The sequence below is a fragment of the Alnus glutinosa genome, chromosome 3 (assembly GCF_958979055.1).
Source record: "Alnus glutinosa chromosome 3, dhAlnGlut1.1, whole genome shotgun sequence".
Lineage (NCBI taxonomy): Eukaryota > Viridiplantae > Streptophyta > Magnoliopsida > Fagales > Betulaceae > Alnus > Alnus glutinosa.
Window position 1 is genome coordinate 15,253,060 of NC_084888.1, and position 20,688 is coordinate 15,273,747.

At 39.8% G+C, this 20,688-nt stretch overlaps 3 protein-coding genes across 10 annotated transcripts in view; 1 reads left to right on the forward strand and 2 right to left on the reverse strand.

The window, feature by feature from the left end:
* Positions 1-265: 265 nt before the first annotated feature.
* LOC133863216 (uncharacterized) lies at positions 266-1,336 on the reverse strand. Its single transcript, XM_062299182.1, has 2 exons — positions 993-1,336; positions 266-905 (listed from the first exon to the last, which is right to left on the reverse strand). The coding sequence occupies exons 1-2, from the start codon at positions 1,334-1,336 to the stop codon at positions 266-268; spliced, it is 984 nt and encodes a 327-aa protein (XP_062155166.1).
* An 8,023-nt stretch (positions 1,337-9,359) lies between these two features.
* LOC133862978 (small ribosomal subunit protein uS2-like) lies at positions 9,360-12,274 on the forward strand. The gene is made up of 5 exons (XM_062298922.1): positions 9,360-9,593; positions 10,612-10,874; positions 11,106-11,303; positions 11,394-11,607; positions 11,994-12,274. Exons 1-5 carry the CDS (start codon positions 9,449-9,451, stop codon positions 12,083-12,085), a joined length of 912 nt encoding a protein of 303 aa, XP_062154906.1. The 5' UTR covers positions 9,360-9,448; the 3' UTR covers positions 12,086-12,274.
* Positions 12,275-12,394: 120 nt separating this feature from the next.
* The window catches only part of LOC133862975 (phosphoinositide phosphatase SAC2-like), a 33,066-nt gene continuing 24,772 nt past the window's right edge, over positions 12,395-20,688 (reverse strand). For 4 of the 8 annotated variants that reach the window (XM_062298917.1, XM_062298914.1, XM_062298916.1 and 1 more), the window contains exons 14-17: positions 14,298-14,516; positions 14,007-14,159; positions 13,769-13,805; positions 12,397-12,677 (exon numbers count right to left, since the gene is read on the reverse strand). In XM_062298917.1, coding sequence (XP_062154901.1) covers positions 12,591-12,677; positions 13,769-13,805; positions 14,007-14,159; positions 14,298-14,516 — 496 coding nt within the window. In that variant the 3' untranslated portion in view covers positions 12,397-12,590. Of the gene's footprint in view, positions 12,678-13,768; positions 13,806-14,006; positions 14,160-14,297; positions 14,517-20,688 lie in introns of all 8 variants that reach the window. The other 4 variants (XM_062298919.1, XM_062298918.1, XM_062298920.1 and 1 more) reach the window with 4 other exon arrangements.

The window sequence follows — 20,688 nt, forward strand, 5'->3', positions numbered from 1 at the left end:
GATTCCGCTCAGGAGCAAAACTTCTTCTTCGCTGTTTAACCGGTCAGTGACTCGGGTCGACCATTAGTTTGTGGACAATCACAGATGGGGATATTCCTGTCATATCTTCATGGCTCCACGCAAAAACGTCTTGGTTTCGTCTAAGGAATGCTACCAACGCCATTTTTATCTCTGGGGAAAGCTGCGAGCCTACACGGATCGTCTTCTTCGAGTCACCGAGCTTGAAACTTTCCAACTCCTCTACTGGCTCCCCCAATGGTGATTGCTATTTTTCGTCGTCTTTTTTCCTCTCTCCGAGTCTCGCAGCTTCTGGGAGCTTTTTCAAGCTTGTGTTGTAGCATTCTTGAGCCATCCGTTGGTCTCCTTTTTCGACACCAACTCCTTCTTCGGTGGGGAATTTCATGCTTAGGTGGGGGGTCGATGTTACTGCCTTAAGCTCGTTGAGAGCTGTTCTTCCAAGGATGGAGTTGTAAGCCGATGGTCGATCTATTATCAAGAACCGAACCATTATCGTGCTCTGCCTCGGGTACGTTCCTGCTGTCACTGTGAGCTTGATGGAACCAAGCGGGAGCACTTGTTCTCCTGTGAAACCCACAAGTGAATTTCTTGCCGAAATCACTCTGTCTCGATCTATCTTCATTTGCTCGAAGGCTGACCTATATAGGATGTCAGCCGAGCTTCCTGTGTCAATCAAGATGCGATGGATTTTATGGTTGGCAATGACCAAACTTAGTACCAGAGCGTCGGTATGGGGAAGAGATAGCCCCTCATAATCATCATCCGAGAACCCGATCACCTGGGCGTCTCGTTTCTGGGACTTTGGAGGTTTCTGCACTGAGTATACCTCAAAATCCTGTAACTGCCTTGCATATGCCTTCCGTGCCGAGTTAGACTCTCCTCCTCCTCTAAAACCCCCCGAAATCGTTTGTATCTCCAGAAGGTTTTCTTGTGGTATTGGTCTAGCTCAGCTCCTGCTTCTTTCTCATGCGAACCGAGGGTCCGGCCTGCGTTCTGGTTCCCTGCCCCTTTCCTGATCTCTTCCTCGGTCATTCCGAGGATTGTTCCGATTCTGATGGAACTGATTGTAGTTTTCCTGGGGGCGGTTGCCGTGCCCCGGATCCTGTTGAATTCTTTGATCTGAGAGGAAACGTACGAGCTTTCCATTTTCTATAAAACGTTCTATCAGAAGTCTCAAGGAAATACAAGCTTCGGTGCGATGCCCGGTGGTATCATGGAAAACACAATACTGATCTGCATAGGGTGAATTCGGGTTCACCAGCACTGACCTGGGCTTCCGATACATGGGGTCTCGCTTTATCTCCAGGAGAACATCCATGATGGGAGCATTGAAGGGTGTCCAGTTACGACCCCTTAACGACTCCTGATCTTGCTTTGGCCTAGCCTCCTCTTCTTCCGGAACACGCTTGCGCTATTCTTTCCGATCATCCTTTTTGTTCTTTTTGTTCTCCGAGGTGGAAGTGCGATTCTGCTCGAATCCTAGTAGGGCTCGGAGCGTTTCCTCTTGGTTGATGTACTTCTCGGCTTTATTCATGAAGCCATCTAGATTCTGTGGAGGCTTTCAGACTATATCAGCAATAAGAGCTCTATCTTTCCGTATTCCCTGGAAGAGGGCTCCATATATGAAGTCGTCGGTTGCGATCTTAGCTTCGAGCCTCGCCTAATTGAATCTCAAGAAGAAGTTTCTGAGAGACTCCTCGAGTCCCTGGTGTAATGACATCAAGGATCCAGATGGCTTCCTTCTAACCTTCCCGGCCATGAACTGCGTCAGGAACATCCTCCCGAGGTCATCGAAGTGACGGATGGAGTTTGGAGGAAGCTTCCGGAACCAATCACGAGCATTACACAAGAGGGTCAGAGGGAAGGCTCGACAAGCTACCATCTCAGGCATTCGATGAAGGTGCATGTGGGCGCGGAAATTGTCCAGATGCTTTACGGGATCTTCAAGGCCTGTATAAAACGGAATCTTCGGGATTTTAAACTTCTCGGGGAGACAAATGTTGGCCACATCCTTGGTTAATGGAGAAGTGGTTTTTTGTAGAAGATTCTCGACTAGGGAGGCTTTTCCCTTGTCATTTCGTTCTATAGCTGCAGTCAGAACATTGCATCTCTGTTCTAGTTAGGCTTGGCAATTTGTGCATTCGGGTCGGGTTCGTGTCAACCCGACTGACCCGATTATATAAACGGGTTCGACACGAACCCGACCCGATTATTAATCGGGTTGTGACACGTGACCCGAACACGACTCGATAAACACGACTAATAATCGTGTAACTCGTTAACTCGACACGACCAGGCACGACCCGACATCAATTTCACATGTTTCAACCTTCAATTTTAGTTTTTACCTTCATGTCTTCAATTGTCGGTTTCTTTCTTTGATATTTCTTTTCTTTCTTCATTTTCCACTCGGTTCATAATTGATCAATACTGGTACCTGGTGCGGGCCATGCCTTAAGTAGCACTAGTATCCACAATATCAAAGAAGCACTACCTGAAATATGGCCATATGGGAAGGTGAAGGAGAACAGATTGAACAAGTTATTCCGTCGAATCCGTCCACTGCAGTTGAAATCGTTGTCCTTACATAGATTTCCCATCGGTAATCGGTGGTGTGGCCGGGATTCGGGAATATGGTGGTGGGTAAGATCGTAAGAGAGGGGGTAGGGAAAAGTTTGGCGCAGAGAGGGGGAAAACTGGAAAAGGCCGGATGGTTGGCGTGCGGGCTGGCGGTGTGCGGGCTGGCGGAGTGCGGGCTACTGGGCAGTGGGCTAGCCGGCTAGGGTTCGCTATTCGCAAAAGAAGAATGGGCAATTGGGCGTAGTTTCGGACCTTTTGGTTCGGGTTCTGGCATTTTGCTCTTTTCTCCTTTTTTTTAAAAAAAAAATAAAAAAATAAAAAATTATCGGGTCAGAATCGTGTTGACCCGATTTCGACCCGAACCCGATTATATAAAACCCAAACCCTATTTCCCCGTGTCAGGTTCGAGGGTCATGTCAAAAATTGCCAACCCTAGTTCTAGTCGGGTGATCATGCCTTGCACCGCCCTTTTCGGCCTCTGTTTGAGGAGGGGGAAGGTGCACAGGAATTTCTTCTTCTTGGTTGTTTCTTTCTTCGGATTCCTCGACTCGGCTGCCTCCGGGTCTTTCGTCCTCCTGTCGCTCTCTGATATGACTATTGTGGACCTCTTGGACTTCTGGATCTGTGACTACCCGGTGGATTTCCGGAACCCGAGCCTGGAGAATAGCATTCATAGTAGCCAAATCCTCGATACTTTTGGCCATTTGCTTGATTTTCTCGTTCATGCGAGTGAGTTGGGGATCGTTTGAGTTTCCTTCCTTTCGGGCGTTTCTATCATCCCGAGACACTCTGTTCGCTTCTGATCTAGTGTTCACCATAGCGGATTTGTAATAGAGAAACAACACAAGTCATTCCCACAGACGGCGCCAAACTGTTAAAACAATTTCCGATAGGTGACGTGTCGATCAGATATTTGTCTTGTATGCTCCTGGTCCACCTGAAAAAGAAGGCTGCGTCGGGGGGTTCCAACAACCCCGCTCCGATGCTTAAATGAGTGTATGGTTCTAAGAGTAAATGCGCAGAATAATGCACGAGGCGGTTGGAGGAGACGTGGCCCGGGTGTACGGATATTTCGGGTTCCGCTTACCTCGGGAGCACAATCAAGTTTCATGTCGTGCGTCGTGTACCTTAGATTCCGGGTACTGCCGAGATATACGCGGACATGGATATCAACTAGTATTTGGGTCGGCAATTTGGGCCAGTTGAACAGATTGGGCCCAAGTGGTCTTAACGGGCTCGGGTGGATTATTCTCTCTTTAATACTTGGACCTGGTCGGGTGGACCCAATGGGCCTGACTACCGAGAAGGCCGATATTTTCCCCAACATTAATTATAAGCCTATATCCATATGATTTATGAATAACATTGGATTTATATTTTATATCTTCTGAGATTTGAAATTAAGAATTTTATAAGTGCAGTTTTAAAGAAAAGAATTTAACTAAATCGTTTTATGGTTGAGGTTTTCCTTACTGAGCATTTTTCGCTCACCCTTACTTTGTTTTTGTTTTCAAGTTTTGAGCAGTGAGAACTAGGTGGCCGGAATGGGGATTTAGGCTAACAATAGGAACATTGCATGATTTTGTTATCACAAATGCACTAGCACAAACTTATGTCCCTTTGGGCTTTTAGCTATGTTGTCAGACTTAAATGTTTTATTTTTGATAATTGTTTCCGCATGTATTGAAGTTTTTGAATTAAACCATTTCTGTTCACTTTAGAAATCATGCATCTTAATTGAGTGCTTTGACAAACCTTATGATTTTTGCATCTTTGAGACTGGGGGCATTACAACACAAGTAGAAACATTCATAATAAATGAAGCAAAAAATAAATAAATAAATAAATAAAGAAAAAATCATACAATTGTGTCCTAAAAACAAATTGTATCAATACATCACATAAAGCAAGTCATAGAATATATGAGATATATAAGATACACTAATAACAAAATTGCTCTATGTTAACTCCTCCTTAACATAGCAACCTCTCCCTAATAGGTGTCACACACTGCTACCCACATTCTCCTTCTTTTTCTTTTTCTTCTTCTTCTTTTTCTTTTCTTTTCTTTTCTTTTTTTTTTTAACAAATGACAAAGGGACGAACTTAAGCAGCATCACTTGCCTCCTCAAAAGGTACATCTCATCAAACAAAGGTCAATGAATACAAGAGATGTATAATGAGAACATCAAAACAAAATAAACAATATGTAAACTTCAAAATAAGAAATTGTTGTCCACATTCTCTACCGTCTTGTCAAAAAGGACAATAGAGGAACTCAAACAGTCTCTCTTGCATCATGGGGAAGGAACATTCTAAAGGGAAGTAGAAAAGGTCAATGCATAATGCATGATAATAAATGCAAATGATCGAACGCACAACCTATCTCCTAAGGAGATATAATGTAAGAAATGCTTGAACAATGCTCCAAATGAATACACATATTGGTCGTAGAGAAAATAAGACTCAAATAGATGAGGAAATCATCCTCACAAAGTGGAAGCAACCACAAAAGAACAAACCTCAAGTTTGAACTTCAAAAATGCTCATGAGGAAAAAAAAAATGGGAGTATGAGAGCATCTCCATTGACCAAAATATATGAAACCAATGGAAGAACAAAAACTCAAATTGACATGAAAAATAGATTAACAAGGTACACAACATGTGAAAACACAATTCCAGGCATTCAAACATGTCAAGAGAAGAAGGATCACAAATTCGAAAATGAATAACCATAAGTTCATCCAAATTTCAAGAACATAATCAAAGGGATAAATGAGAATGCAATTGACATTAATGAAGTATTAACAAAACTAGAAGCATGCAAAAACACAACACAACACAATCAAAAATACAATCTAATCACCATAGCAAATGTGATACACAAACCATAAGAGTGCATATGTGTGGACAATTAACCACATACCTAGAACTTAGTTCAAGACATACCCTAAGTGTGACAACCTCCCAAACTCAAATTCACTCACCAAGCTTAGAAATCAATGCATGAAAATGAGAAGATCAATGAATGAGAACACAAGAAACATGCATTAAACTTGAATTAATGCACATCAAAAAGTTCAAACATTAACCACAATGAGACACACAAAGCCAAATGGCTAAGAAAAAGACAATGTGGAATCCTAATACATACTATCATGTCCTAGAATGAAATGACAATGCAAACACAAATTCAAGGTAGAGAGAAACGACGATTATAAAGTCCCCAAAATTGAATTTGTAAGTCTAAGGATATGAAAACAAGGTGAATACAAACCTAGGTTTGAAATGACATGAAATAGAGATGCAAAACATGGTAAAGAATCTAAATGTAAGCAAGAAACAAACAAACAAACAATCAACAAAAACGTTTTGAATCATAAACACATCTTTTTGTGAGAGAGAGACCGAGATTTATGAAAGAGAGGGAGTCAAATCAATCAAATCTTTAAAAGGAATTTATCTCTTTTCAAATCAAGCACATGCCTATTTAAAGACACTCAAAACACATGTGACAATCACATTAATGGATGCACTTAATGTGATCAGAATGTGTACAATATGCACAAAATTTTCACAAGCATGATGGTTTTTCAACTCACTCAAGACAATTGAGACAATGGTAAATAGATTTATAATTTAACATATGATAATGCAGATAAATGTAATAGAATAGTATACTCGTAAATGAACATATATATAATCTATTGATGAGCAAATACTTACAAATTACTTAGTTTGACTATTTGAAATCAAATAACTGATGAATACATGATAAGCTAGGGATTTTTAAGAGAAATAGGTCACAATATTTGAGAGGTAGAAAAGATCTCAGAAGATAGAATTGGGTTTTTCAGCCTTCCTTCAACTTCTTATTGGAGATCCTTAAATAAAGTGAGGGATGCCCTGGAATTATCCGTGTCGGGGCTGTGTTGACTGAGTGCTCTGCTGAAAGCAGATTTCTAAATAAGGCAGCAGACACAAACTTTTTGCCAAGCCCGTTCGGACACCAAATGGGTCCGTCCGAACACAGCTCAAAAATTCACCTAAATGCTTTTCTAAGTGTTTTTCTCCATACTCTACATAATTTCTCCCTTAATTAATCTAATTTGTGTTCTAAACCATTAATTAATACATTGGACGTTACATGGACTATGGTCCAATCATGCTTGAGATAACCAACAACAAAGCTACTCGCATATATTTTCTCTATGTTGAGCTCCTTCAAGAAACACCTGAAAGTATGAAGCTCCCCTCAAGCATCACGGGACAATTCCAGTCGCGGATGCAATTTGTCCCCACCTGTTAGGATTGACAAAAAAAACTGACCCACAAACTCCGGCGGGGGGGGGGGGGTAAGACCTACACAGCATGTTGGGTACCGTAACATTCAAGATCACTACTAGGCACCTAACGATTGACACCCCCCTTTTAGCAAGAAAAACATAGGCAGCTCCGATCACAAGTACACCAAAGATTCCCGATGTCCGACTAATTGGACAAGTCAGCCATGGGAATCGAGGAACTGTTAGGAATAAAGTCAAACCGTGGGTCTTGCTCAATCTTCTCATGTATGGGCAAAGTACAAGATCCCCTAAATAAGGGAGACAAATCCCAAGATTTGTGGGATAGGGGCTCTAGACTCTTGTTTCTTTTAAGAACAAAGAAGTATCTTAACTTAAGAATCAGAGTGTCTCCGATTCCGGCTGGGGACCCTTTGACGATCTCTCTATTTTGCAGGAACATCACTCTCGAACCAAGGAAAGCCCCATCCCGGTCCAACCTGTTCAAAGACTGTTATGATCGTTTGTTCTTGCTGGAAAAATGCACCAACAGTGGTTAACATCCTTTTTGAATTTCATATAAAAAGATGGATACCATAGATTGTATAATAGCTCTATTTGTTAATGTGTTTTAGAAGATATTTTTTATTTAAAAAAATGTTTTGATGTGATATAAAGTTGAATATTGTTTTTGTAATTTTTAGGAGTGTTTTGTATTTGAGTTATTTATTAATGTTATTTATTACATATATATATATATATATATATATGTATACATATGTATGTATACATACATACATATATGTATGTATACATACATACATATATGTATGTATGTATGTATGTATGTATGTATGTATGTATGTATGTATGTATATATATATATATAACGAGTAATTCTAGAAATCTCTCTTACGTCCCTCCAAAAATGAAGTGACTTTTAAAATTATCACTTGATTAAAATTTAATAGTGATCAATCGAGTAATTCTAGACGTCATATCCCATGTCCCTCTAATAATGATGTGGCTTTTAAAATCACTATTTGATCAAAATTCAATAATAATCAATTAAAAAGTCCAATGGTAATTTTAAAAGCCACATAATTATTAGAAGGACAAAGGGGGGCATGTGTATAACGCCTAGAATTACTCCGATTAATCACAACTTAAACTGACACATTTCTTTTAGTAATCTTTCGAGCTTAATTATCCCATCTTCCCCTCCAAATTTGGTTGTATTTTCTTATATGTGATTCTACCCTAATTTTGGTGTATTTCTAAGAAAAAAACTTATGTCTAATTTGATTCGCGGAATAGACCCTTGAAATGGAATGATATGAATAGTTATTCTTTTGTTTAATAAGGGTTTATTCCTTGAAATAGTTATTCACATTGGAATAACTATTTCTTTATGAAAAAGAATGCAAATTCCTCTAAAAAATTATAGGAATAGCTATTCCAATAGGAATGGACTACAATTTTCAGGAAAAAAAAAAAAAACCACTATTATTTTTTATTTTCTTTCATTTTTTTTAAAAAGAAAAAAAGAAAGAAAAAAAAGAAACCCAACCCCCTACACAATGGGTGGTCAACCAACCACATCAGGAGTCGGGGGTGGTCGCGCCACCCCTGCCTCTTTTGGTGGGTGGCCGGTCACCCACCATTTTTCAAATTTTCTTTTTTTGTTTTTATTTTCTTATAATTTAAGTTTTTTTTTTTAAAAAAAAAATAATAATAATAATAACGTGGGATTTTTTTTAGTAATTTTGATTGGATTCTAATTAAAGTGTACGTGTTGTTATCAAACTAAAGATTATAGGAATAATCATTCAATTCCACTCTATTTTATTATTGGGAATAACTATTATTTTTTCCAATGAAATAATTTTTAAATTTTTTTTTTTTGACATGTCTACACAAGAGGGGGAGAGGTGATTCAAATTAGTGACCTCCGCTTTATGAGGCGTGGTCCCCAGCCGATTGAGCTACCCCTTTGAGACAATGAAATAATTATTCAGTAAACCAAATGAAGCTTTAATCACGTAGGATTAAGGGTGCATTTGGGATTGCGATTTTAAACCAAATCGCAGAATATAGATCGTTTGGGAATTGCGTTTTTAAAAATTGCGATTTGAAAACGCAAAAAAATCTACTTTTTCAAATCGCAGATAAGATGGTGTTTTTTTTGAAAACGTAGAATTTTAAAGGTAAATTCGCGATTTTAAAGACTAAACTGCGATTTTGTTAAACGCTTAACTGCGTTTTTAAAAATCATTTTTTCAAATCGCACATTTTAAAATCGCAAACCCAAACGGACCCTAATTAAAAAAAAAAAAAAATTATATATATATATATACGGATTAGAATGAGTGATTTCATGACGAAGGTTAAAACGTAAATTGCAACCGCTAAATGGGGGCATTTAAGTCATTGTGAGCAAGCTAGGTTTTCGTGTGCATCGTATAAATTCAACACTAGCCTCTCTCCCATTACAAAACCCAGCGGAGCTCTCGCGCATTTGAAGCTAGGGTTTTCTCAGTGCTTCTCCAACTTCTTTTCCTCAAGCATGGCTAACAACACCGCCGCCCCACCTCGCCAGCTCTCGCAGAAGGAGGCCGACATCCAGATGATGTTGGCTGCCGAGGTCCACCTCGGCACCAAGAACTGCGACTTCCAGATGGAGCGTTACGTCTTCAAAAGACGTAACGATGGTATTTCTCGATTCACTTTCTCAGATCTCCCACTTTAGTTTTTTCTTGCGTGTGTTTTAGTCTGTTTGGACAGTGAGAAATTTGAGTAGGAAAGAAAGACAGGATGGATTTCGATTCTGGTTAATGGTTCTTCTGCTGTTTCGAATAATGGGTATTATTAATTTTTTGCATTGAGAGCAAAAAGTTACGTGGGGTTGGCGACTGTGTGGTTTTCTCTTTCTGGGTAACCAAACGAGAAATGCATTACTTTGTTCGGTGTTATTGCGAGATCTGATTTGCAGAATTGTTTAGTTTGTTCTTAGTTAAATCTGATTCATGTTATATTCGTACTTATCTGGGCTATTGAGAATAATGGGCTTAATTGTGCATTGTGTTTCATTTTCTATATCGTTGAATGTGCTTTGTGTTTATGTTAATTCTTTTCTTGGGGCTTTATCTGCTTATGATCCTCGTAGAATTCTAAAATTCTGGTTTGTAGTTTGGTCAAAACATGTAAAAGGGCAAGTTTGTCAATGGTAGTTTGTTTGTTTTCGTAAGTCTTCTGTGTTCGGAAACAACTTATGTTTTGGAGATTTTTTTTATATTAATTACTGCAAAAAGGAAATCCACTTGAATTTGCTGAACGCTTATGTCATGCTTATTTTATAGTATCTTCTTTAAAGCCATCAGAGAGTGATTAGTTAGGGGTTTCCCATGTCAATTGATCTCTTATTGCATATTCATAGGTTTTAAAGCTTGATTATATGTAGTCTCTGGTATTTTTTACTTCTACAGTATTTTTTTTTTTTTGTTGATGTGATTGCAAATTTTGAATGATGTGTTCAAATTTAGTTCTGACAGCGAAGAGTACTTTGGAGGTAAATCGGCTGTAAATTAAATGCTATTAGGAGCTGCTTATGCATGCCTTTTTCATGGGTTAGGGTTGTTTGATTTGCATATACAAATTGCTATTATATTTTATGGTAGGAAATTTACCCATATATTTTTTTAATAATTTATCTACTGTGCTTTGGCTTAGGTATATACATAATCAACCTGGGAAAGACTTGGGAAAAGCTTCAGCTGGCAGCCCGGGTTATTGTTGCCATTGAGAACCCTCAGGACATCATTGTCCAATCTGCCAGGCCATACGGTCAGAGAGCAGTCCTGAAGTTCGCTCAGTACACAGGTGCCCATGCTATTGCTGGAAGGCACACTCCAGGTACCTTCACCAACCAGCTGCAGACCTCATTTAGTGAGCCCCGTCTTCTCATCCTTACCGATCCAAGGACAGATCACCAGGTGATTACCACCTTTCACAATTTCATGTGGTGGCTGGTTTAAGTTCTATTGACAGTTGTTACATGTTTTAGATGCTTCCTAATGTAATGAGTACTTTTATAGAGTTCCAAGTTTTGGATGTTATTGAAGGGTTATGTTTATTCTTATGATCTATATGCATTATTTTTTCTTGTGCTGCTCGTGTTGCTCTTGTGTTTCCATTTGTTTCTCAAAATCAAAAGCTGCTTGCAGCCTATTAAGGAGGCTGCTCTTGGAAATATCCCAACAATTGCTTTCTGTGACACTGATTCGCCAATGCGGTATGTTGATATTGGTATCCCTGCCAACAACAAGGGAAAGCATAGCATAGGATGTCTCTTCTGGCTTTTGGCAAGGATGGTTCTGCAGATGCGTGGCACTATCCGTGCTGGGCATAAATGGGATGTGATGGTGAGGAAGAAACTACAAGTCTTTGTTTTGGTGGATTCTCTGAAAACAAAACTGCTAATGTAAAATCGGCTTTGTCATTTGTATCTGCAGGTGGATTTGTTTTTCTATCGGGAACCTGAGGAGGCTAAGCAACAAGATGAAGACGAAACGAATGCTATCCCAGATTATGGAAATACGGACTTTTCTGCTCAGGCCCTTGCGTCTGATCAATGGCCTGTTCAAGGTGATGCCCAGTGGAATGTTGATGTTCAGGCACCTATTTCAGCAGTTCCTACCACCACCTGGGCAGCCGCCCCAGAACCAGGTAGAACTGAGTTACATGTTTTTTTGCTTTTGTGTATTGAAATTCAAGATCATGTAAATCGATCTCATTTAGGTGGTACATCTAATCATATTTGGTAGTTTCCCTCGTAACACTTGAATCATATGATAGATGCCCTCTTTTAGTAACCTGTGTATCAGCATTAAATAATTTACTCCTTGTGCTGTTCATTGTTCTTTGGATGCAATTCTTCAATTGTTTAATGAAAATGCTGCCTTCACATTATTCTTGGGTAATAATCGAACCATTTGGAACATGTGCTTATTAACATATAATTGTTTATGGATAAAATCATGCATCTAGTATGGCATTTGTTATATTCGCAGACATGTTTTACAAATCTCTAATGCCTTTTTGTTTGACTGCAGTTGCTTCAACAGCAGATTGGGATATGGCTCCGGCACCGCCAACGAGTGCTGTTATTGAAGGTGCTGTTCCTCCCGCCACTGGCTGGGAGTGAATGAAAGTTTGAAACATTTTACGTCAAAGCTGTTGCATCCATATTTTTGAGTTAGTTTTTTAAAGGATGGTCAATTTTCTGTTGGGAATGAACTTTTTAATTGCAACAGCTTAGTTTTAGATATGGAGGTTCCAGAGATTTTTGACTTCAATTTATATGCATCGAATTTCATATTGTTTGCGCCGTTCACTTAATTTTGATCCTATTAGTTATTATCGGAAGTGATTTGCGTATTTTGTCAACTGCCATCTAAATGAAATGCTGTCCATGATCATCTCAAAATTGAACTTGGTGCATAAAAATGGAGTGAACATATAAAGAAAGACTATACTTTTCACAATGCCGATTTAAAAACACTGCGAAGGCAGCGCAGTTGAGAGATGTCAGATGTACAAAGAATGAGCTATTGATATTACCTAACAAGAAAAAAAAAAAAGAAAAAGGATCAAATCCTTCGGAGTTTGGATAGATTAAAATTAAATGATTCAAGAAAAGCATTTTATGGTTAATCTTTAGTCATTTTAAGGAAGAGTGCCTCCCCATGAAGAACCCAGTGCACAAAGCTCTCAGAATATTCACCAAGCGACAATCCCTGAGACAGGCGAGAAAGCAGTCAATTTAACCACTTGCATTGAGGGGAAACAAATAATAATTCAGCAAGAAATGAGAATTTGACCAGATAAAAGAAAGAACATCTAATGACCATTTCCCTCATGTCATATGTTCAGGCCCTGCTTTAGAGACTTGAAAAGACAAATATAGGAACTCCATGGCTATGGTGAAGGGAGAGACCAATCACAATCACCCAACTAAGGGAATTGGATGGAGTTCATTTCATGATCAAGATTTAAAGTTAGTGCATTAAAGGTGTACATAATTTCACATTATTTGGATCCAGATGTGAAATCTATTTCTTCATAGTCATGATTTAAAAATAGTCATGATTTAAAGTTGGTGCATGTACACATACTAATATTGACTTTATATATATCCTTAGATGCACCAATTTTAAATCTTGACCATGAAATTGATACTCAATTTCATTTGAAATTGAGAGGATCCTTATCTCCAACTAGGCATTGTAGCATTGCTAGATATGTAGCCTTGTTTGAAAAATAATCAGATATCTAAACAAATTCAAAGTTTTATCTTATTTTTATATAAAATTCACTCGCTACAAATTCCAAGCAATGAAAACATCCATAACATTGATTTTTGATTTTTGTTCTAAAAACAAAAACAAATCAGTTTCCAAACAAGGCACATTAAACAATCTCGTACTTCTCTATGAAGAATAAAGTGGCATTCTCAGACATCCTTGTATATTTGTTGAAAGAAACAGAATCTTACGAGGCAATGGGGGTAATGTCACATAAACTCAACTCATTGTATTTTCTCCGGATTACCATAACTTAAGCAGTTGATTTTTGTTAATTAGGAAGGAGTAATGTTAGAAACCACATTTTTATCTCACAAGTATCACATAATATTGATGTGATAATTTTAACCAACCCTGGATTAGTCCTTATTATAAAATAAAAAAAATAAAAAAATGATTAGTTGAAACTGTCATGTTAGCATTGTGTGATAATTATAGAATAAGAATATGGTATATAGCAGTTCTCATTATGAAGATATACGATTATACGCAATGGTCAACAGTGAGATAAATCATATGCTGACCTTTGTTTGATGTACCATATCCTCACAACAAAGGCACCTGAAATCATTAGAAAAAAAAAAAAAAAAACAGGGTCATTCAGAAGACATCGGCAGTTAAATGTAAACAAAAAGGGCCTGCCTAGAAGACTAGTTCTACTGAAGAAGAAAAAAGGAAAAAAAGTCTGAGCATGAGACTATGACATATTTGCTTTTCACATTCAGTGAGAGAGTAGAGGGGCAACAGATAAATGATAAGAACCTTTCATCTGCTTCATAAAAAGAATTTCCAGCTGAAGAATGCCAGCCCATATCAAATAAACTTAAGTTGTTAGATGCATCTCTATGTTCATAATTGTCACCTATGTCATCACTTTTGAGACTTTGGTCCTCTTGCCTACGTCCAGGAAGCAGCCTGTTAAGACACCGAGGATGTCAATTTACAAACAAATATTAATATTTTTAATAAAGACTTCCAGAACCAATATCAGCATGTTGGTCTAAGCAAATCCAGTCCAACCAGTTGGGAACAAAGTACATAGATATGACGTACCCAGACCTGATAGGAGTTGAGATCTCTGAAATACTCGTGCTTTCTCTTTGTGCTTCAGACAAAGGCTGAGTTGGGATCTCTGGCATGAAATCCAAAACACTTATGCTCCTTTTCACTTGTTCAGACAAAGGCTGATTATGCACTACATCTGTGCTCGCCATAGTTGAGTTACTTCTAGATAGTATATCACTATCTGATTGTGACCTTTTAAAAGATGACCTACAAAAAAAAAAAAATAAAGGAAAAAACTTCACTTATCACTTTTGATCTTTCATCACGTTTGCAATCATATCTTTAAACTTTAAAAATTGTCAATTTAGTGTATTCATCTTCCAATATAGTAATGAAAGCAGGAAATAATGTTTGACAAGTAAAACAGGAGGAAATAGAGACCAATCTAAAACTTAATGGAAAAGTAGGAAGCTTAAACTGAATCTTCGAAGAATCACATAAAGCTTTAGAATCATATTAGTTTTTCAAAAGCAAGAGTTGGGCTTCATGGAAAAAAAATTGTGTTTCTCCAAAAGTGATAGAATACTAAAAAGAATAAAAAAAAAAAAAATGTTGTATATATATGTGTATGTGCGTGCCTGTGTGCATGTGTAAGGAAACTTCATAATAGATCTGATAAGTTTCTTATTCTCTTTTAGGAAATTTTGATGTGGCTGGAAGAGAAACATTGAAAGAGGGAAACAACATGGGTGATGGAAGCAGGAAATCTAAAACTTATGCTCTGTTGTTTCGGCCTAAAATATTTTCTGAAAAATATTTTTTGTATTTTCTAGTGTTTAGTGCGACCAAAAATAATAGTCAAACTGAAAATATTTTCGGTTTGACCAAAAAAGCTTATTTAGTTTCGAAAAATGAATTACATTTTTAAATTCCGTAAAACATTTTCTAAGATAGGCCCGGGTCACCACCAAACTACCTCGGACCATCACCGAGTCACCCTCGGGCTACCGATGTACCACCACCGAGCCACCCTGGACCACTGACGAGTCAACCTAGACCACCACTGAACCACTCCCGGACTTTCACCGAGCCACCTTCGGACCACCGCCGAGCCACTCCCAAACCACAGTCGAGCCACCCCCAAACTACCGCCGAGCCACCCTAGACCATCACCAAGCCATCCCCGGACTACCACCGAGCCACTTTCGAACCATCACCAAGCCATCCCCGGACCACCACCAAGCAATTATTTTATATTAATATTTTTATGTTGTGAATAAAAATTGATTTTTATAGGTTAATATGATTGAATGAAAATATAAAAAATATTTGTAATTTTTCGTACGCGCCAAACGCCGGAAAACGTTTTTTGCTAAAGACATTTTCCTAAAAAATGATTTCCCTAAACATATTTTACGACAGAAAACATTTTACGCCAAAACAAATGGAGCATTAGTGGAAAAGCAAGAAGCTTAAACTGAAACTTCGAAGAACCACAGGAAGCTTAGATGAAGACCTTCACTTTCAGAAGAACAGGCACTTCTCATAGGCATGCAAGAACTATCACAAAGGGCTCTAAAAACATATAAAGATAACTACAAAGTGAATGTCATAGCAAAATTGCTTTTCATGAAATTCCATGCTTTTCCAAAGTACATACATTTCCCTACTATTACTGAAACATTTCCAAGAAATTTACAAAACCGTCTTAGTTCTTCATGTGTTGGAAACTACATCTAAAAATTGTCTGGTAACCAAGGATCTAAATAGGATAAACTGGGAAGAAAAAATATAGAAGAAAATCCAATACTTACATATTATTGTGACTAAAAAGAAAAGTCAACTCAACTAATCTGTTACGAACCTGAATATCAAGTCCATAACAGAGTAATTTAGGGTAGGTTCTTATAGGCTCCTAAACCTCCTTCAAATGAAAGTCTGGAATTAATTTTTTCTCTTTGATAATTTTATCATCATCACAAACATTTAAACAAACGTTTACATTGCTGGCTAATAAAAGGACAAAATGACAAACTCATCCTAATAGCAAGAATAACCAAAATAAATGATAAACAACCAAGTCTTGATAATCACGTAAGTCTTCTGCTTCCATAAGGCACCACACTGAAAAGTGTTATGGGCCTGCCAATGTAAGGGTGGTGGTGCCACTTACCTATGGTGGAATACGGTGGGGTAATAGGAATGACGTGTATGGTGAAGTTGAAAGTGCAGAAGCTTCTAGTAGAATAGTGAGCTGGCTTTTTTCCTTTGCGTTTTGGGTATTTCAGCAGTCGTTTTAATTGTTTTCTTGCATGTTTCGGTTATGGGCGTTTGATACCTTGTATAGCATTCGTCCAGCTGTAGACCGTTTTATTATTCGCCTTGCTGTTAGGACAGCTGTAGTTTTTTGGTTGAGGATAGATTCTCGGTTGATGCTTTTCCAGCGGGTATTTAAGAAGAGAGCTTTGAGGAGAAATGTAAGAAAAGAAATAGTGAACAGTGTTATTTTCTGAGAGATTGAGCCTTTTTCAAGTGCCTGTAGCTATCAATAGTGACTATCCAAGAGCATTTTCTTCATCTCCTTCCCAAAAATCACTTCAACAGGCTGTTAATGGCCAGCAGCAAACGTTCAACGTAATGTTAGAACAAAAGCTTGACAACCTCACTAACCTTCTCCATACCGTTCTCCAGATCCAAAATGGTCAGCCTCCTGACCGCCCTCAGGAGGGTCACGATAGGGGACCTCCTCCTCATCTTTTGCCAGAACGACAGGAACCTCGGGGCCCTGAACAACGTGATGATCAGGAGGATCGTCGTCGTTTTGAGCATGGTCGTCATGATGACCATCTCAACAGGGAGGACCAACGACGATTTGACCAGGATCGCCGTGATGCCCGAGAGGATGGTTGGGTCCAGGATGATGATTTTGCTGCAAATCATTGGCATGACCGTCCCATGCACCCCCGCCCTGTTTGTCTTGACTTCCCTCGCTTTGATGGGGATAATCCTGCAGCTTGGACATATAAGGTGAACCAGTTTCTCGATTATTATCATACTCCCCTTTACCAGCGGGTCCGCATGGCTTCTTTTCATATGGAGGGCGAGGCCCTCGTATGGTTTCAAGATGCAGATGAGGACGGCCAGTTTCCTACTTGGGAGGCTTTTACTCAGGCTTTGTTGGTTCGGTTTGGGCCTGTGTATGACGATCCGATGGAATCGTTGGTGAAGCTACGACAGTCGTCCACAGTGGTTGAGTATACTTCTCAGTTTGAGTCATTATCCAACCGCCTCCGGGGTCTCTCGGATAAGTATAAACTGAGTTGTTTTCTCAGTGGACTCAAGGATGAAATTCGTTTACCATTACGGATGCTTGTTCCTCAAAATTTAGTGGCCGCTTTTGGGCTTGCAAAGCTCCAGGAGGAATATTTGGTTAGTGGTCGGAAGCCTTTCAAGCCACAACTTACTTCTACTTCCTTTGGTAGGCAATCGGGCTGGAGTCAGCAAGCTGCTTCTCCCAGCTTGACGAGTGGAGTTCCCCATTCCTCTATTTCCTCTCGTCCTAATCCGACTGTCACTGTCCAGCGCATCTCCCCGGCCCAAATGCGCGAACGCCGCGACAAAGGACTCTGCTACAATTGTGATGAGCGCTGGCACCAAGGTCACGTGTGTAAGTCTCCTAAGCTTTACTTGTTACATGCTCATGAATGTCCTTCTAAGGATTCAGAGGATAGTCCATCTGAAGAAATGGTTGAACCACTAGAACCTATGACAGAACCTATTATCCAGGAGGTTGTTGAACCCGAAATTTCTCTACATGCCATTTCAGGCTCTGTAGCTCCTAAGACTATGCGATTGGTTGGTTGGATTCGCACTCACCGCGTAGTCATTCTCATTGACTCCGGTAGTACGCACAATTTTATTGATTTAGATGCTATGCCTAAGTTGTCTTTGGGTGAGATATTTCCTTTGAATATGAAGGTCCGGGTTGCTAATGGTGATACCCTGTCTTGTTTGGGTAAATGCCCTTCTGTGACAATCCGAGTTCAAGGCACATCCTTTACTTCAGAATTTTTTTTGTTATCTCTGGGTGGGTGTGATGTTGTTTTAGGAGTTGAGTGGTTGAGGACGTTGGGTCCTATCCTTTGGGACTTCGCTGCTATGTCGATGAAATTTTCTCTTCATTCACAGCCAATTACCCTCACAGGTCTTAGTCCTTCTGAGCTCACTATGGAGGACGCAACACATTTCCTTCGCTCTACTGCAGCCACCAAAGGATTCATTTTGCAGATAGTCTCTCAGGAGCATGGATCTGCTTTTCATTGCCCCCTTGGCCCTATTCAAAAATTGTTACAGCAGTTTCATCATCTTTTTGAGGAACCTACAAGTCTGCCCCCTCAACGAACTCAGGATCATAGAATTGTCACGACAACTGATCAGCCGGTCAGCGTTCGTCCTTACCGTTATCCATACTTCCAGAAGTCGGAAATTGAAAAGATTGTGAAAGATTTGCTGCAGTCTGGTGTGATTCAGTCTAGCCAAAGTCCTTTTTCCTCTCCAGTGTTGTTGGTTCGTAAACTGGACGGGAGTTGGCGCATGTGCGTCGATTATAGGGCCCTGAATCAGGTCACCATTAAAGACAAATATCCCATTCCGGTAATAGACGAGTTGCTGGACGAGCTGCATGGGGCTACCATTTTTTCCAAACTCGACTTACGTTCGGGTTATCATCAAATCCGGGTTCACCCAGCGGATGTTTCCAAAACTGCATTTCGCACGCACGAGGGGCATTACGAATTTCTTGTTATGCCGTTTGGCTTAACTAACGCCCCTGCAACTTTTCAAGCTCTAATGAATGACATTTTCAAACCTTGCCTCCGGAAGTTCGTCTTGGTTTTCTTTGACGATATTCTGGTGTACAGCAGCAACTTGGAGGATCATTTGGCTCATTTGCATACTATTTTGACCATACTTCATACTAATCAATTATTTGCTAAAGGTTCCAAATGCAGGTTTGGGGTCTCGGAGATTGATTACCTCGGCCACATAATTTCTGCGGAGGGTGTATGTGCTGATCCCGCTAAATTAGATGCTATGTCTAAATGGGTGCTCCCAACCACCATTAAATCACTTCGTGGGTTTCTTGGCCTTACAGGTTATTACAGAAAGTTTATACGCAGCTATGGGATCATTGCAACTCCTCTCACTGCCCTTCTCAAGAAGAACTCTTTTGTGTGGACTCCGGATGCTACTGCAGCTTTTCTAGAGCTTAAATCTGCTGTCATATCTCCTCCGGTTTTACGTCTTCCGGATTTCTCTCAGACGTTCACCATAGAGTGTGATGCATGTGCTACTGGCATGGGTGCTGTTTTAATGCAAGAGGGTCATCCTATTGCTTATTTCAGCCAGGCCTTGAAGGGAAAAGCTTTGCACCTTTCCACTTATGAAAAGGAGCTCTTCTCTTTGGTTACAGCAGTGCAATGCTGGCGTCCCTACCTCTTAGGCCGTCCCTTTAAAATAAAGACGGATCAGCAGGCATTGAAATTTTTGTTGGAGCAACGGGTGGGCACGGTTTCTCAGCAAAGGTGGCTGTCCAAATTGCTGGGATACGATTTTGTTATCGAGTATAAACGGGGAAAAGAAAACCGGGTCGCTGATGCTTTGTCTCGGCAACATGAAGATCACTTGGATGCTACGGATTTCTCCCTGTCCTTGCTTTCTTTTCCAACTCCTTCCTGGATTCCGGACTTACAAGCTTCTTATCTTCTGGACCCAGAGACCTCTGCTCTCTTGGAAGCTCTTCAACAGGGCCTCTCGGCTCCCCCTGGCTACTCTCTTCAACAAGGTCTTATTTTATATAAGGGTCGTCTGTGGATTGTAAAGGGTTCCTCATTTCAGTTTCAGCTCCTGGAGTATATCCATGATAACCCTTCTTCTGGGCATTCAGGCTACCATAAGACGGTTCATCGTGCTAAACGTGATTTCTATTGGAAGGGAATGTGCAATGATATTAAGAAATTTGTTCGTGAATGCGAGACTTGTCAGGTTAACAAGCATGAAACTGTTCACCCTGCGGGCCTTCTCCACCCTCTGCCCATTCCTACCCGTCCATGGGCTGACATTTCCATGGATTTCATCGAGGGTTTGCCCCCCTCTCATGGTTTCACTGTCATTCTGGTGGTTGTTGATCGGTTTTCAAAATATGGCCATTTTCTCCCTCTAGCTCACCCCTACACGGCTTCTACGGTTGCTCACTTATTTCTCTCCAACATTTTCAAACTCCACGGCATGCCACAGTCCATCATCTCTGATCGCGATCCTGTTTCACTAGCAGGTTTTGGCGTGAATTGTTCCAATTGCAAGGCATTTCGCTTGCTTTCAATTCCGCCTATCACCCGCAATCAGATGGTCAGACGGAGGCCTTAAACAAATGCTTGGAGAC